This window comes from Argiope bruennichi, chromosome 3 (genome assembly GCF_947563725.1).
Source record: "Argiope bruennichi chromosome 3, qqArgBrue1.1, whole genome shotgun sequence".
NCBI lineage: Eukaryota > Metazoa > Arthropoda > Arachnida > Araneae > Araneidae > Argiope > Argiope bruennichi.
The window spans coordinates 20,337,516-20,356,427 of NC_079153.1; the positions used below are offsets into that span (position 1 = coordinate 20,337,516).

The 18,912-nt window shown below is 28.0% G+C and overlaps 1 protein-coding gene across 1 annotated transcript; it reads left to right on the forward strand.

Moving 5' to 3' along the window:
• The first annotated feature begins 251 nt into the window (after positions 1-251).
• Positions 252-5,545, forward strand: LOC129963473 (putative OPA3-like protein CG13603). Its single transcript, XM_056077880.1, has 2 exons — positions 252-542; positions 4,963-5,545. Exons 1-2 carry the CDS (start codon positions 407-409, stop codon positions 5,313-5,315), a joined length of 489 nt encoding a protein of 162 aa, XP_055933855.1. The 5' UTR covers positions 252-406; the 3' UTR covers positions 5,316-5,545.
• Positions 5,546-18,912: the final 13,367 nt, after the last annotated feature.

Genomic DNA, 18,912 nt, shown 5'->3' on the forward strand with positions numbered 1-18,912 from the left:
ATAAAACGAAACTGTTGCCTTAGGAATGCCAAACTTTATTCCAAATCTTTTTGTCATATCTCTATACCAACAAGAACCGATTTTAATAAATCTATGAAAAACTGAATAAGTAACTTTGTAAAAAGGAAACAACTAATTATTTTTCTAAAATAGCAAGGAGAAAAATTTCATTCTTCTTTTCTTTTCTTTTGAAAAATTTTATCCGAATAGTATAAAAATATTAATGTATTTGCTCTACGGATTGGCAACATTATAAAGTAAATATTGAACCAAATAGTAAATATTGTTTAAAATTCCTGATTTACATGAGGTCCTTAAGTTAAATAAGCTTTTTGGAGTGAAATTTTTATTTCAATGGTCAAAAAGATATTTACAGTTTAGTCAGTTATGAATTTATAGAAAAATTATGGTTGCATTTCCATTAGTAAAATTAGGAGCATTGGCTCTCCGCCAGATTAGTAAACCATTGGCGAACAGATTAAAAACCAAAGCAAAAAACAGTCATTTTTTTAGGACCTATATATGTATGCCTCCAGCTCAGTGTAAGCTCCTAGTTTATTTTATCAATTATATAATTTTACGATGATATATAAAAATTATATTCTTATATGTATGTATGTATTTTATTTTTAGATTATATATAATTTTTTTAATTGTTAAAGATTCTTGTTAGTTAAAGACTATTGTTATTTTTGATAATTTATTGTTAAAGATTTTATAAAGTTTTTCTCTTCTTTTAAATCATATCTTCACCTGTAAAAACAGTATCGTCTGTTATATTGTAATGTAAGTATTTTTTGATTATCATGAGCATAATTCATTAATTTGTGTAACAATTTTTAACTACACATTGCATGAGAATTAGGAAAACAACTTATATCCATGCAACGTTTTATTAAATGTACCGAGGTTTTGCAACTATTTATTCTGGATTTATTAAATATTATCATTATTATAAGTCCTTTTCCATATTTAAAATATTTAACTGGGGAAAAAACAAACAGCCCTTTTCTATTTCTTTGAGATTCTGGAGTATTATTGGAGTTATTTTTCTAAATTTAAATTATAAGCCACCACTATTAAAAAAGGAAATATGCCATAAAATGTTTTTTTTTATTATTATTAATGATAAATTTGTAAATAGGTTTTTAATACAACGGAATTTTTCTATGCATAAAGTAAAATAATACTAGTAATAATTGTTCTCAGATATTTTTTTTTTTAGTATTTTATTTTATGTGATAAAAATTATCTAAGCATTACTTTAGAAGAATAATTCATACATTTATGGAAAAATAAAATGATTTTTATAATAGAATATTTCCTGTTTAAGCAATGATTATGTGACCTCTGATATTGTTAAGTCTTATTAAGGAATAATAAATGCATTTATGTATACAAATGTATTTTTAAATTCTGATATATTTAGATAAACATATTATAAATTAGTAACTAGTGAAAAAATTGAAACAACTGAATATTTTTTGTTTGTATTGTTGGGAGTATAATTAGAAAGAGGTATTTAAGCAATACATTGTGATTTTTATCTACACTTATTTGTTTGCATATAAAAGAAAGTTAATAAGTTCTTAATGTTGAAATATTTAATATATTTCTGATCATTTTATATACTTCTTAGGCAACATGTAATATTTTAAACCTTTTTAAAATGAGGATAAGTATGTGCATGAATGTTGATATGAATAATATGTTAGAACTATTTTCTAATAACACAACAGTTAACATCTAAAACCTCTGAAGAAGTTACAGAACAAATGATTTAATAGTCTGATAACAATAGTTCCATTTTCAAAAAATAAATGCTTTTGTGGATAATAAACACTTTCCACAAAATTGGAAAAATGTATTTTTTATTTTTTTTCTAAACTTTTGTGATGTCTGTAAATAAGTTTTTATCTATTATTTCTAGAAATTAAATCCTCAGAATAGGAGATGTATAATCATTCCACTTTCAGACAATTTGATGATAAAGTAGTTTTGAATGCATTTTACAGTTGAACTGTCTCATTATAATTCTGATGTTTGCATGCATGGACAAACAGGTGAAAAGTATATACTGATAAAGATAAGACATAGAAGGGCAAAAATAGAGCTAAGTCATGCTAGACTTCATCTCTAGTATTTAGGTTAATCCTTCTTAACTGGTTATGTGAGGTTTAAGTCTTCTTATCTCAAACATATCTTGTAAATTTTTTGCTAAAATGAGCACAAAAGTATTCATAGTCCTATGAAATATAAATTAAAGGTTACTGTTAACGAAATAATACTGATTAAAGAAATAATATCTTAAAAATGTTTTCAAAACTGTAGTAGTAGTGTAAAGCATTCCAAAAATTATGATTTTATGAGCACAACAATGCATAATTTCAATCTCCAGATAATCTCTCAAGACGTCTTTCCTGGACTGCAAATTTAGCTGTAAAATCTTCTTTAATAGCGACTTTCAACACTTCATGATTCAAACAGTTTTACTTGCAGAAGAATGCAGGTTCTTTTTTAAAAATATAATGTCTAAAAAGTTTTACTAAATATGATTGATAGGATCTTACAAGTTAGATTTCATACCTTTTTGTGAAAATGTATTTATTGAGTCTTACAAAATAAAATATAATTCTGCCCATTATTTAACACATTTTTCTAACTGGAACTACAAACATAATTTTAAAAGTTTAGAAATTAACTAGTGAGTCACAATAAGCAGACACCTTTTATATATTGGTTAGACTTAAGGAAGACTTCTCTTGTTTAACTAAAAAAATTTCTTTCTATATCTTACTGAAGATATATTAGATTTAAAATGGACTAGAGCTATATGTTGATGTCTTTTCTTCATAATAGAATTATGCCATATTATTGATTCTAATATAAAAATATGTTCTCTCCATTTGTCTTTAAACTTTTAAGTGCAAAAAGAATCAAAAGACATATTGTCGCAATAAGTACAAGATTTACAGTGAAAGAAATTAATTGAGTTTAAATGTTTATATATAGTTTGTGAAACTGTATCTTGAACATTTCAAATTAAAGGCTTGACGGCCAATTATTATTTTTTTACTAGTAAAAAATAGATCAAATATGTAGCAAAGAAATTGGAACAAAATATTCAGGAATTTGCAAACTTCAGATGGTCTTGGTGGAAAAAAAGTATTTAAAGAGGACCAGATCTCTTAATGACAAAAACTTATTACATTGGTAAATATATAAGCATACGGAAGCTATAGATGCTTTTATGAATTTTCATCTTTCTGTTGCTATTCCCAAAGATCGGGCTTATATTTGAGTGTTTAAACTTGATTCCTGATGTTGATAATGGTGTGATCTTTTCCTCAGTTTTTAATTAAAAATGGAAAATGTTTTAATTTTTACTAACATAAATGATAGATTTTGCACCATGTGAGACCTGAATAAATTAATTTCTTTCAGTTTTAACTTTTTAGTTTTTAAAAATAGAATCTTTTCTTACTTTTATTATCAGAACTGCTTAAAATGTTTACCCCATTCGAATTGGATGAACTTGAATGATCATTTTCAAGGTCACTGAAAACAGCTGAGAATTGCTGCTGATTTAAACTATGAGATCTTTTTGAGTTTGATCATTTCTTTCTTATTTTTTAATAAATTTTCTATATTTATTACAATAACATAAAATACTTTATGTATTGATGATCATAATGGATGGATGATCTTGGATGTTTTGCAAAATTCTTTGTCTTGCTTTTATTGTAAGCTGCAAAGCCATTACTTTTCAGTCCTTAGAGGACCTCCATCCATTATCACAGAAGTCAATTTTGATGGAGATACATTGTAATTTTGTGGAAAATAATAAAAACAGAATTTAATGCAGTATAATTATGCATGGTGCATAGTTTCTACAATTCTTCATAAGTGTTGAAAAATTTCTTGTAAATATAAAGATGTATATTTGATTGAGCTAATATTTTTTTCATTATTATGCATATTTTGAACTCATCTCATTAAATATATCAATCAATTAAAAAATGAACTGTACATTTCTTTGAATAATTTTTTAAGTAATTCTGGAAATCAACTCTGTTTACTCAAAAAATTCACTCTTGCTTCTTTTAAGGTATGGTGTGAAATGATATTATTTTAATACCCAATTCGAAAAGTAATCCTTTTTGTGTTATATATCTGAACGATCCCTATATTTAGGAGATGATAGATCCTGTTTCTTAAATTCTTTTAATGATAAGATAAAATGATAATCTGGCTGTATATGATTTCTAGTCATGGCCACATATATAAATAAGAAGATCATTAAAGCCTTGGCATTATCATGTTTGGTCTCTATATGACATAACTAATTATTTGTTATTATGAAATAGTGTGACTTAGAGTATATTAGTTTTTACTTTCAAATAATCAGACTATAGTATTTTTAATGTAATGATTAATGAGGATATTTGTTTGTAATGCCTATTTCACTTGCATGTGTATAAGTGTAAAATAACCTTGAAGTCTTTTTATGGTTACAAAAATTTATTCCACTGAAACTGTTATATTTAGACACATACATATTGAAACAATGAATCTAATATTTGTTAGCCTAGCCTTCAATGTTTTGATATCATGATTTGTTCCGTAACAAAATATGTAAACTCTCTCCTTGAATAGAAATGTCTAATTTATCTCTATGAATTTATGACTTTTTTTCTTCTTAGCTTTTATGGATTTATTATAATATCTATCCAAAAATTAAAAAAAAAAAAGGAAAAGAAAGAATGTGTAAAAGCAGGGCTATATTATTTTATTTTTTTTCTTTTGCTGTTTATTTTAATTTATATAACATTTTTTTTTTTTTGAGAGGTAAACTTTATACCGACCCTGTGTATTTTTTAAAAAGATTCTAATATTTTAAATAAATTTATCTAATATAATAAAAAAAAATTTATACATATATTTTTTTCTTTTTTCTTTTAGTATATCACTGGGTTGAAGTAAATGTGAAGATGAGAATGCTGAATTTAGGAAAACCTACTGAAGTTCCAAAATTGAATGAAACAATGGCAATTGAATTAGGGGCTGATTTACTTGGGGAAGCAACTATCTTTATGGTTGCTGTATTGACATTATCAGCAGAATATGTAAGAACTTCACGTAATGAAAAAGCTAAGCTAGCTGCTACAGAGGAGCGATTTCGAAATATTCATGATGATATAGATGAATTAAAATTTATTGTAGAAAAGCAAAATGCAGAGCTTTTGCATTTAACTAGAATGTACAATGCAATGGAGGAAAAAGTGGAAACAATGGAAGCTAAAAAGAAAAAGTAATTACATTGGAAATATTTTATAATGTAGGATAAATATGAATAGAACATTTGCTACTCTGAGACTGTAATCATTCTCTTAGATATGCAATTTGTTAAAAAATAATTTTTATTTCTATGGATTGTTTCTAAAATTCAAAGATTTATTACTTATTTTTATTGTGATAAAATAGTTCAATTTCTGTGCAAAATGTACATCGAGAATAAATAAAAAAGTACACATTATAGACAGCTTTCTTCTTAAGTCAGAATCATTTAGTTTCAATTAAATAATTTTTATAACATATTTCTCTATTTTGCTACTTAATATTTTATTTTATTATTTATTTAAATGCATTTATTCTTCTATTTTGAGATTAAGTTCATTACCATATTAATTAAAAATTGAAAATATTATGGATAAGATATGTACAATGTTTTTTGTAAAATAAATCTTGTAAATTTATACATCAATGTTTTGAAAATATGGGTGTACAGATTTTTTTTTTTCTACTTTGGTACTGACATTGTTAGTTTTATTTCTCTTTCAATCTGCTTTTCAACTTTTCAGCTATTAAGTCTTCTCCTGTTAAAAATATTCTTCTGTTTACGGCACTGATTGATTAATTGCCATAAGTATTATACTGAAAGGCCCTTCAGGTAATATAAATAAATAAGTCGCCGATCACTGGTACTAACAACATAACTATAATCAGTAATATTATAACCTTCACAGGCCTATGCATCAATCTCTTCTATGAGAAGTATAACACTTCATTAGGAGTTTTGCTGACAAAACCATGACATCATAGTTGTCCTCCAGTGGAGCAAGAAAATACTTACTAATCCAGAGATTTTTCATATTTATATTTGAAAGTCACTCTTCCTTTCAGAGGATCCGTAGGGTAGAAGAAGGAAATTGGTTTGTTGTAATCTTTCATTATAATTTTTTTTAATTGCCCTAGTGAAAATTTTTGCCAAAATTATTCATTTGCTATTAAAATAAATATTTTACTTTTTTTCTATTATAAATTCAACTATATATGTTCTTTTTATCTATATATTAATTTTTACATTAATATTTTTGAAAGGTTATGAAATTTTTATTGAACTTGTATTAGAATGCCAAGCTAAAACTACTTGCTGTAAGTCATAAATTCAATCAAATTCAATAAATATAATCAAAGGCTGTTTATCTTTAAAAATATCTAATACTTCGTTATGTAAAAATTAATTTTCATTCCTTTTTTTTTTTTCAATTAGAAATTTTATTTCTTATTTGCATTAGGAGTTTTTATAATATATATATATATATATATATATATATATATATATATATATATATATATATGCACTGTTCTTCTGATTCCCTGAAAAGTGTAAAAGCAAGGTAATACTATATTTGAATTATGATTCAAATTCTTAAAACCTTCATATCATAAAAAGCATTTAATTTAATACAATAAATATATATCCTTCAATAACTTTTTATTAGCAATTTCTTTTGCACAATTTTTTCCCCCATTTTTCATGATTCATACAAAAGAATCTTAAATTAAATATTCTGAGTTCCTATATTCAACATTATTAACTAACTATTGTGAGTTCCTCTTTCACTTAGTAGGTACATTATTTAGAAAAAACAATATTCATTTTGAATTCAAATTCAGTGTGGTGTCTGAAGACTAAAATAACAGTAACACTTTTTTTTTTTTTTACAAAAAAAAAAAAAAAAAAAAAAAAAAAATTGAAATGAAATATTTATTTTGGTGCTTCTTTAAACAAGTTTTTCCTGCAAATTTAAACATTATTTAGTCACAAGAATTGAGATTCTTAAGTGAAAAGAAAATCGGGTAGATGTTGAAATCTGTTTCTCCATATAGTTTTTGTTATTAAAAATATATTTTATTTAAATCCCTTTTTCTATGTTTGAGATTCCTGAAATACAATTACTAAAGTGCTAAATAATAATAATAATTAACTATCTTTCTTATATATTTTTCGAATTTTTATTTAAATCTTTATACTAAAAAGCTGTGCTGAGCATAAGTTCGTTGGATATTTTCGTATCTCTTTAAAAATCAATTTTTTTTTTTTAATGTTACATAAGTTTCTTTATAAAAAGTGAGGTTTGAAATCAAACCAAGCTGAATTTTTAATTAACGAATTTCTGATATTTTCAACAACTTTTTAAAGATATTTAATAGTGAACTAATTGTAATTAGTTGAATAATCGTTTTAAAGCTTAGCAAATATATATCTTTTTTTTTTTTTTTTTTTTTTTTTTTACGATTGATTGATATTTATCTCAATAAAAGTAAAATACCATCTAACAAACACTTCCAATTATGAAAAAATCAAATATTGGACAACAAAAGCTTTTTATATTTGGATAAAGAAAGCAATTGGGGATTCAATTGTTATAGGAGTTGGTTGTATCTGGATTAAGTAAAAGAGACGGACGTACCAGATAAAGTGTATAATAAAGGTTTAATGGAAAATAAATTGTACAAAAACATAGTTTCTTGAATTATCATCATTTTAAGTCATATGTAGCAAGGCAGATACAATGGAAAATTGGATGCACATCCATAACAGACTGAGATTTGACCTTCAGAGTTCTAAGATAGGGTCAATATGATTTCACCTAAACATTTTCAAAGTGTCTATGAAAATTATTTCCCATAAATTCACCAAAAAAAATTCTTTCATGATTTTTTTCAATTAATGTTTTACATGCTTCTATTTTTACTTTCTTCTATGCAAAGTAAAGAAAGAGAAGATATATTGTTGTCTTCAAAAAATTGGAACTCGAGACTTTGACTGTTCTCCTAATCTCCGAGTCTCTCAGTCCTGACGATCTCTCTTGAGTCCGAAGAAATTGAGTTTTGGAATTATGTCTGCCTGTTTTAACATGATAACAAAAAACGCTTTGAGCTAGATGTTTGAAATTTAGTATGTGATCTGTACATCAAATTTGTAGATTTCTATTAAATTTCGAACGAAACAAACATTGTGAACAAAACTGCAGGAATTTTATTTGTAAAAAATCATGCTTCCAATGTTTTTTTTTTAAATTTTTTTATTTATTTTCAAATCGATGAACAGTTGAAATGAAGGCAGTTACAAAACATTGCTACTATTTTTCTTGAAAATTGCTTTTTTTATATATATGTGAGTTTTAATGCTATTTTAAATATTCACTATGCTGTTCTCTTTGTAATAAATGTTTATCTCCAATAGTATTTCGTCTTTTGTTCAGTTCTTTTGCCTAATGTATAAATATCTACAGAGCCAAAATGATTCCACGTTTGGCATTTAAGACAAACATTGAGCTTGGTATTCCTAGGATTAAAAAAAAATATTTTAAGTGTTTGCCATCCGAAATTACATACGCTTCTGTCGAATATAGGGGACATTTGTCTAACGAAGTATTTCTGCAATGTTCATGAGCACATACCCTGTGCTCCTGTTTGCAAAAAATAAAGGATTCTACGCAAGAGAAATCAGGAAGCAGCTTTCTTGACTAGTCATCTATTTATTCACATTAAGCCACTCCTTATTTTATACAATTTCCTTTAAGTAATTCTATATCATGGTAACGAATATTTCCTAAAGACAATAAAAATTATTTTCTTCATAAACTACTTATTTCACAAGAAACTGGCTATGTTTCTGCTTGATCGCTAAAATAAATTTGCTTTATTTTTCCTCGCAAGCTACTGATCACTCACACTGCACATGAACGTCTACGTTTCTTGACTGCCAAGTGAACAAGAAATCTGTGCATAACTTTCAAGACAACGGGAATGTCCTGCCGTCTAGGGTTAGGAAGGAAAACTAATCCCGACAGTAAAGCTGTCATTACAATTTGTAATATTGTTATTCTTACAACCGTATTGTGAATTTGTATTTCATTAAACCTTTGTTATGAACCATATTGTGTAGCCTCTTCTTTAGAAAATTCACTGAGAAAAAGAATCGGAACTGAGAAAAAAATATTCTTGTAATGGCCACCCTCTGTGTTTACCCTCCTTCCATGTTCAATTGTAAAATTGGCTTGTTTCTGTTTATCAGTCATATTCTTTAAGTCTGTAAATGACCTTTTCATTCTGTTTTCTTGCATTTTAAATCATGTAAAATACTATTAATTTATAAATGGTATTCTGAACTATTAGGATTATATAATATATAAACCAGCTATATATTATAAATAGCTGGTTTTATAATATATAAACCAGCTATTTTTCTTAACAAAACGATTAAAAAATCATAATACCCCATTAACCCATTAATTATTAGTCAGTACAAATAGAATATAAAACGCGTGATAAAATGCATTTTCTTGAAAACGTACGATGCACTTATAGTCGCAGAATTCTAGATGACTCCAATCGAAAACTCGCATAGTACCTGCAAACGAAATCTTTTAAATTTAGTGTCAGCTATTTTTAGAATTTTTTGAGCATTTTAAAATTGCGTAAGAGCATTGAACCAATGAAATTTTCTAGCTGTATACTGGGATGCGTATTGAATTGCCATTTCTTCTTACCAAATTCCATTTCGTTTAAATGATATTTCTATGAATTAGTATGCAAATTTTGCTTTCATAATGATATTTTGTATATATATTTCTAAGAAAAATTACGAAATATGAAAATTTTCATGTTCCACAACTGATTCAAAGTTTTATTTAAATCCGACAATTTTAAATTTAAAATATAAATGTTTGCACTGACAAAAAAGAAAAAAGAATGTCTGAACCATTCGCGGCACAAATACGAATATCAATTGACAAGATGTATAAATAGAATGGAATGACTAGACAGTATTTATTGGCTCTGAAATCAGAAATACCATTAAAAATAAAGAAAACAATTGACAATTTGATAAAAAGAATTAGAAAATGATTATCATTTGGAATCTTAGAATTTTCAGGAAATTAAAACTCCTTTTAGAACTTTTTTTTTTTTTTTGAGATTCAAAATTAATAGTTAAAATTAGAAAGATACTATAAAAGTAACCGTTGCTATAAAACTTTATATAAAATAAAATCATAAGTTTTCAAATAAAGGACAAGAGCTGAAAGATAACGGTTGAAAACAGACCAACAATACATTTCATGCTCATTTGGCCATCACCCATCGTCCGCTTTTATACAATCTTCCTATCTATTAATCGTATTTAGAAATACAGTACACTCTCAAGTATCCGGCCTCATGTGGTGGAAGGGTAGAACGGATAACAAAAAAGCCGGATGACCGGAGTTCTATGAACTCATTTCTTTACCCACCAATACCAGAAGACAAAGTATACCAAATGTATTATGTATAGGTATTCGTATACCAAATGTATTACGAAATAGGTATTTACCCACTTGTTATTGAGTACTAAGCCCTCTATTTATCTCAAGTAGAATGTGAACGCAGCTCGGTGAATCATAGAAGCAGTTGTCGGTAACGTGTCGAGTTAAAATAGAAGGCTCTGTCCTGGTATTTTGTATATGTTTATATACTGCACTGCACGTTTCAAGAATTTATTAGAGAAAAAGTAAGTTAAGGGATATAGAGTGTTCACATTTTAACATAAATTATGTAATGCCTATCTTAAATGCAGGAAATATAAACAAAACGTTAAAGTAAATCCTAGGCCTATTTCTTAAGAAAATTGACTCAAACTGATTTTATTTTTCATTGATAAATGATTACAGAGATATGAAAATGTAACTCTTAAAATAGAAGTCCTTAATAGATGTCTGTTTCTGCCTTGCATTCCTCATTTAATTAGGATAAAAGAAAACTAACCCGGATACTCGGGAGTGTTATTTATTGTATATATTGTTTTATCTATTAGCTATATTTAAAGCCAGCTTGAATAATCACCCCAAAACTTTCTCATATACACTCCAATAATGATATTATCCTCCAATCCCCTAAAAAAATTACCTTGCATAGCAATAGTTACAAAATATTTACTTTTGGCGCGAATTTAGCATTTTTACTGAATCTATTGAGATCTTTACTGAATCTATTGAGATCTATACGAGATTAATCCCTCGCATGCGGTTAATAGCATCGAATTTGTGCTTTAGGCGCATTTTTCTCAATCGATTGAATCCAAAATTTGCCACAGAACTACTACTTCAGTAAGCAATATCACATACTAAATTTGATATTTTTAAGTGAGTATATTTTTGCGCTTCTGTGTTCATGTTGGAATTCGCAGTGGAAGCGTGCTGGGCCCATAACCATGTTGGAGTTTTTCTCAACAAAAATAGCAGAATATAAAAAAACCCAGGCATTTAGATTAAAATCAAATACTTTTAATGAAAAAATAAAAAGGTTTGCATCTGGCAGAGTATACAGCTACGGCTTACACACAGACGGTGTCCATTTTCTTTTTTTACTTAAAAAGAACAAACATCCAATGACAGTTCATCCGGAAATACAACGTATTTCCGGTTTCAAAATGATTATCCAATAATGTTGTTTCTTGCATTTGCCACAAAATTTCAAAGGTGTCTCTACAATAGGTATTAATTCTATGTGCTGAATTTTATCTGTCTAACCCTTTTTTATTTTTATTCGCTTTTTAACTTATATTCGAGCAGACGGATGGACAGATTTCCACTGAATGGATTTTGCTCAAAATTTGATAGATATCTACATATTTATTATATAGGTCCAAAAACCTGTTGTTTTAATTCAGAGAGATATAAAGCTGGGACATTCATCAAAATCTCGAATTCGAATTTTTTTTCTTCTCGATTACAAGTAAAAAGATTCCATATCTTTTCTGTAAACTTAACAAATTATAAATTGCTATTCCAAATCACGATGTGGAGGTGCTCGAGACCTCTTTATCTCACCGCGGAAATCCGATACATCACGACGTTGCCGCCTTTAGCTTTTGCAACTAACCAATTTATGAAGTTTTGCATTTTATTATTTTAAATCAGTCTATGACCGTGTCGAATAATATCCACCAATGAATAAGCACTGCTTGTTCATTGATGGATCTACAATGAGGCAGCCAATAAAATGGTCTAAAATAGCGATATTCAAGGTTTCAAAATTCGGTCAGTTTTAGTCGCTAAAGAGCGGGATTTTTTTTTTTTTTTTTTTTTGATAAAAATATTGAATGTCAAGAATATTTTGCTAAATATGATTGGTTAAATCAGGAAACTCTATAAAAAGTTAAAAATTGACAATTATAAAATCTTTTCCACAACTATTCAATAGTGATTTGAGCAATTCCAAATTCATTAATAACATCTCCGACAGAATGGCATTTTATTCACTCACACTGGTACTTTTCCTTTCCCGAGGGTCATAAAAAAACTGTTGGCCCAATGACGTTTAATTAATTGTGGTAAACCTAATTTTGATTTTTGACTTGCTTTGTATTTGGTATCTGATTTGGCTAAAATAATTTAGCTGTTGCTAAAACTTAAAAGTACCCTCACAATTCTTCTGTGGTTAAACGCATCTATTTATTGTTCTTTGCTTCTTTCTTTTCTGTATTATCAAATCAAAGATATCATTAATCCTCTGCAACATCTTTTTTACTTTCTCTTATACGAAATTTACAGAGTGACTCATTTAAAGATATAAATTTAATCAAATGTTCATGTATGAGGCATTGCTCACGTAAGATCTCGTTCTCCCATCCAGGGGAGGATAAATGGAAAGAGAGAAAGAAGCATGATGCATTGTATTAAAATCGTCAGTGAGCGATCACCTTCACCCCCCCCCACTTTAAAGAATTAAGATAAAATTGAAAAACTAATTCTTTATTCGAAAGGTCCGTCTTAATTCAACCTTCTCCTTTTTGCGTGTCATCTTTTCTGTTTTGAGATATCTCTCATATGCAGTAATTACTTCTAAGTTGTAGCAAAGTAAATACTACCAATGTTGTTGTTTTTTTCCTAAATGTAATATAAGTTTTAGTATATATAGATACCCAGACAAGGGCAAGTTTCATATATTTCATTAAGTATTATGTTTAAACCTGCTTTTTATTATCCATTAAAAAAGGAATGCGTCTATAGTAATGTGTAATATTATCTCAGCATTAATTAACATTAAAAAATCAATAACATTACTAATACACTTTTTTTCAAATAAAAAAAAACTTGATTAATTATATCATCACAAATTCAAAATATTGTCAAAAAATTAATTTCTAAAAAGTCAGAACTACACAGTGCGAAAATACAACTCATTGCATGCAATTAAAAGATTTGTACTATACGTTTCCAAAGTGCATTTCCTAAACAGATGTTCATTTACAAAGGGATACAGAAAACTTTGACCTAGCATCTTCAGACTAGTGTTGTTAGTCAATACTTAAAAAACTAAGCCTTTAAAAATGCAATAACACAAAATTTAGAGTTTTAAAAAACAAGCAATGAGGAAATGATTACGTATAAGAAATATATCCTGATTCTGAATGTATATACTAATTCTTCTTCTTCACTGCATCTGCACAACTTAAAAATGAACTTATTGAGGCTATAGCTATATTCTGAGGGAAGTCTACAGATTATAGTTTGCCTCTGATTAGTTGTCAGGTATGACGTAAGAACTACGTAATATCAAACGAGTCTATTTTGATAAATTAGGAGACGAGCGTAAATCAATTTTTGTCAGATCAGGCTGTATTTGGATTCCTCAAAACTCGGGACTGAAGATAGATAATAATGAAAAAGTAAGAAAAGAAGACAATCATATTTATTATAAACCAAGTATTTCTCTGCGATCCCCTTTCATTTGTTTCTGCGTTACAGAAATGCCTTATGCTATTTACGTCAAGGTCAGCAGCCAGCCAACTCGTCAGAATTACTCAATAAAATGTGGTTTGCAATTCTTTAAAAATAATTTATACTTCTACTCCTTTAGAGGACAAGGCAAAATTTTCTATTCCCCCCCTCTTTTTTTAAAGATTTTCCACAAATCAATGCTTAACCTTTTGCTTGGCGCAGTATGGATAGATCTGGCTTTTGCGCCATAAAACACCACAAAACCAAACTACAAATCAATGCAATTATACTATTAATATTGATGTGTTTAAATCGATTATATTTCTTTTTCTGTTTTACAAGCTTTTGCATGTATGTTAAATATTATTTTTTTAAATCTTTTGAAATATATATGTGGTAACTTAGAAATAAATTGATAGTGCATTTTCATTGAAATCTATAATTTTATTTATGGTCAATTTTATCGTAACAACATAGAGAATTAAATTACAGAGAATTCAATTTCTCAACTGAATCAGTCATTTTGAAAAAAGAGCCATCTCCAATTGTTTAAAAAGTCCATTCTCTGATGTTTTGACGATTTTTTAATCACCTACAGATATATTTCATATGAAAAGGAGACATAATTCATCCGGTAACAACAAAACAAGTCTCATGGTGTAATTGCATATTCGAAATTGTAAAAATCAAAATTTAATAGGAAATCTCTGATAAAGTAAATTATACAACAATATGTAAGAAACTGTACAAAGCGTGCAAATATTGAATACAAATTCGTATTTGGAATCGGTGACAAATAAAGGATAAGCTTTTTTTAATAACGTCCTGAAGTGTACAAAAAAGGCTTATAGACAAGGGGGAAGCTATCACGAACTTTAATAACATGTATTCCCATAAATGACATTAAAACTGAAAAAAATATATTTCGTTTACAATGAAACATATTTTGAGAAATGTAAATAAAATGAAAGCACACTTATTGTAACGGTAACAGATATCATTACCATAAATTTGAGATAATGTTTCTCATCAATCCTTATTATACAACCGATATTTCAAAAGGCAATCAGAATATTTTGGTTTCGAGGCAACTCATTGTATCAGGACAAGATAATAACTCGCAAGTACTCGATATTGATTATTGGTGACTACTCTGCAATAAATTGTACAAAAAAAAAAAAAAAAATTGTATATGTGGCTTTGTTCGATTGTGGAATTTATGACTGAAAAGTCATTAAGTTGATTATAATGCAGCAAGCAAAATGTTAAAATTGATTACAAATTTAAAAGGTTTAATTATTATATGCATCTGGTTATGGAGTTTATGCCATTTTACAAAATAAATGTTATTGAGAAAAATGTCTGGTTTGGGGCATTTTTTGTACAATAAAAGAAAATGACATGTTAAGTCCAAATTATACAGGCAGCCATCACTTTTTTGCTAATATATATCTCTCCGTTATTTTTTTACTTATTAAAGATAGCATAAAACTAGTATTATTTCTTCAAAAATGCAAATATATCTCAGCTTTTATTTAAATTCTTATATGTGATAAAGGACTTATTGCAGAGGACCTTTGGGAAAATGTCAACTTAAATTGCTTTAAAATGAATGCGTTACAAAGTCAGAGAAATCTCGAAAACAAATTGATAAAATTTGTTCTAAAATTATTTAGTCTATGCTTGATATTTGATATCAGACTGAATACCAGCATATATTCAAATTGGAGGAAATACTTGATGATAATTTTCAACTGTTTGCTTATCATTTTATATATGCTTTCAAGTGAACTTCGAATACCGAAGATTCATGATTCCCCTCTCATAAAAATTAATCTGTCAATCATAATAATATGTGCGATTCAAAGACTCATTTTGTGTTATTATATTAATGATTGCAGAAAGCTTTTAACCCACATTGGTAATCTTGTAGAATCGACAAATGACAATTCTCCTAAAAAGAAAGATCTAAGTTTCCTAGTATTGACTACATTTATTGTTACAATGAATGTTATTTTATGTATATACCGTCTACATGAAACATATATGAAATCCGAATTTTTATTCGAACCATGCATCGATATTTTTATCATATTTCTTAGAATGATCGTATCTTTTTCTTTTAACATGTTTCTAATCTTTCCAGCCAGTATCTTTTCTCTGTATTTCATGTTAGTGTTCGTTATTTACATCGCATGTTATCGAATGTGATAAAATTATTGGATGCACTAGATTCTGACTATCATGAAATATTGAAACGCTACCAATCTATTAAAAAATTAGTTACATCTACTGATGAAGTTGTATCTGTTCTGTTTTTCTTTTTCAGTCTCTTCAACGTTAGTCTAATGTGTCTTTCTGCCAATAGAGTTTTTCTTACTATTTTTCATCCTGAAAACTATAAGCCTTCTGATTTTGTAGCTTTGTGGATTCTCTGCATTATTAACAGCACAGCTTTTATTTGCATGGTAATAAAGGCATCCTTCATTTACGAGAGCAATGTTCGAATCGGAAATAAGATTCGTGAGCAGATGGCTGTAAGACGGATCATCACTTCACTGGAGACATTACCACTTGCTGCTACTCAAAATGAGCTGTGTTTGAGTATATGGAAGTTTGCACCTATTAAACGCATCTTTATAATTGCTAAATTCGGTTTTGTTTTGATCTGTTGTATCTTGTGGGAAATTTTAGCTCTGTTACATAGCAAAACCTGTCTCTCAAACAATATGTCGGATCCGCTACCTCCAATGGTTATACAATCCACGAATCATTAAGTATAATAGAAAAAGTGCGTGCATGCGTACGATTTCCAGAAAAATCATACATAGTAAAAATTTGTTACATAGCAATTTTTTTTTATTATTATTTCTGCAATCACAGCGATGAAATTTAATGCACTGGTAGTCTTAATGTGGATTCATTTCAACTCGATGGACGAATTTTATGAAGAAAGTTGTTTATTTGATATCTTGTGCTATTTTTTTAATGATTTTTCACATGGATTTACCAGTGATATGTTTTCTATTTATTACAGGAGAAAATGTGTACATGATCAAAAAGAATAAGCAATTGTTGTTCCAGAATTTCTGATCTTTTTATTTATTATTATTTTTTTTATCTAAAATTTTACAACTCTGATCAAATTTACTGGACTTCAAAAAGTTTCTTTTAACTTTCATTTTTTCTGGAAATTTTTAAGAATTGGAATTGAAAATCCTGCATCCGATAAATTCGTAAGATATTTTCAAATATTTTAAGATCCTTGTTCGAACATTTCTCTCTAATTTAACCGAACGATAAAATACTTTTCTTAATTAATTTTTAACTAATTAATTTCCTGATTAATTTAAATATTTTCTTTTCTAATCCACGACAAAAAATCACTAATCTATCGAGGCGGCTTCATCAAATATTTCATAGCAAATATAATATTCTTTACTACAAGACCTTGAATATAGATCTTAAAAAACAAAGAAGGTCACAAAATTCCCAAATTAATGAAGAATTTTTTACAAATTGTGATCTTTAATGTCAATAGTGAATGGAATGTGATAATTCTAAAACATACGAAAAAGTCCGATTTTTTTTCCGGCACACAAAGCTTATTATTAATTTAAAAAAAGTCTTACTTCGCATTTTTTTTCTTTTCTACGTGTAAATGTATATATTCTTCATCATCCTTGAAAAGTCATATGATCTATGTGAGAAAGAAAAAAAGAAATCCTACTGAGTATGAACTGATCGGAACCAATTGCGAAGATGAAAATTGTAAGATGGAACCAAAAAATTCGAACTTGAGATTTTGACGAATCTCCACGTTTTAGACCTTCCTGAGTTCGAAAGACACATTTCTGGAAAATGTTCGTCTGTCTGTGTCAAAAATAACTCAAAAACACTTTTGAAATTTGGTATACGCTCTTTACACCAAATTGCAGGTTTCTATCAAATTTTGAGTAAAATCTGTTCAGAAAAAATCCGTTTGTTCAAATATAAGTTAACACGATAATTACAAAACGAAGAGATCTAGATAGATAAGATTTCGTACCCAAATTTAACAATCCAGACGTCATAGTTTGAGACAAAAACAACAATGGGTTGACTGTCTATTGGTCTGTTCTTTCAGAAATATGTTAATGCGATAATTCAAAAACACAACGACTTTAATATATCAAACTAGGTATGGGTCTTTTTGACTACATTTACAGTTTTGCATCAAATCTTTGTTTTAATCGATTGGGAAAAATGTGTCTAAAGCACAAATTAGATATCCGTATACTATTAACTGCATGCTATCATGCTACTATAAATCTCCAAAGATGATACAATAAATTAAATAAAAATGCTAAATTGATGCCAAAAGTAAATATTTCGTAATTATTGTACGTCAATGCCATTCAAAGCGTTCTATGGCATGGAAAGTTTATCAGAAAGTATGCGAGAAAGTTTTGGGGAGTCACTCTAACTGCGTTTTGCATCTAACCGCGGTCGGGCAGAAATCCAAATATATATATAAAATGAGGGATGTAACAAGAGATGCACATCATCTGCTGCATTTTATTAAAATCCCATTCTCTTACTGCACATTCATACCATTATGGACAAATCAAGATTTTGCTAAAATCCGACCTCAGGTTCGTTTGTAGTGGGTGTATGGTGTAACACAGTCAGCATAACAAACGATTACGTTTATTACACAAATACAGAGATAACAAAACACTGCCGGGACGTACACAAGCAACACGCAGCAGCACACTTACAATAAACAGCAGACCACAAGTAGTTATCGTAGTAAACAACAACCCAGCACATAGAACTCAGCAGAAGGAGGGAATCTACGTAGCTATACTCTACGGTCTTA

Excerpts from the sequence above, each read along its gene's own strand:
- LOC129963473 (XM_056077880.1), top strand. The coding sequence starts at position 407 with ATGGTTGCATTTCCATTAGTAAAATTAGGAGCATTGGCTCTCCGCCAG. Across the intron at positions 543-4,962 it reads ATGTATGCCTCCAGCTCAGT|TATATCACTGGGTTGAAGTA; the intron begins GTAAGCTCCTAG and ends TTTTTCTTTTAG.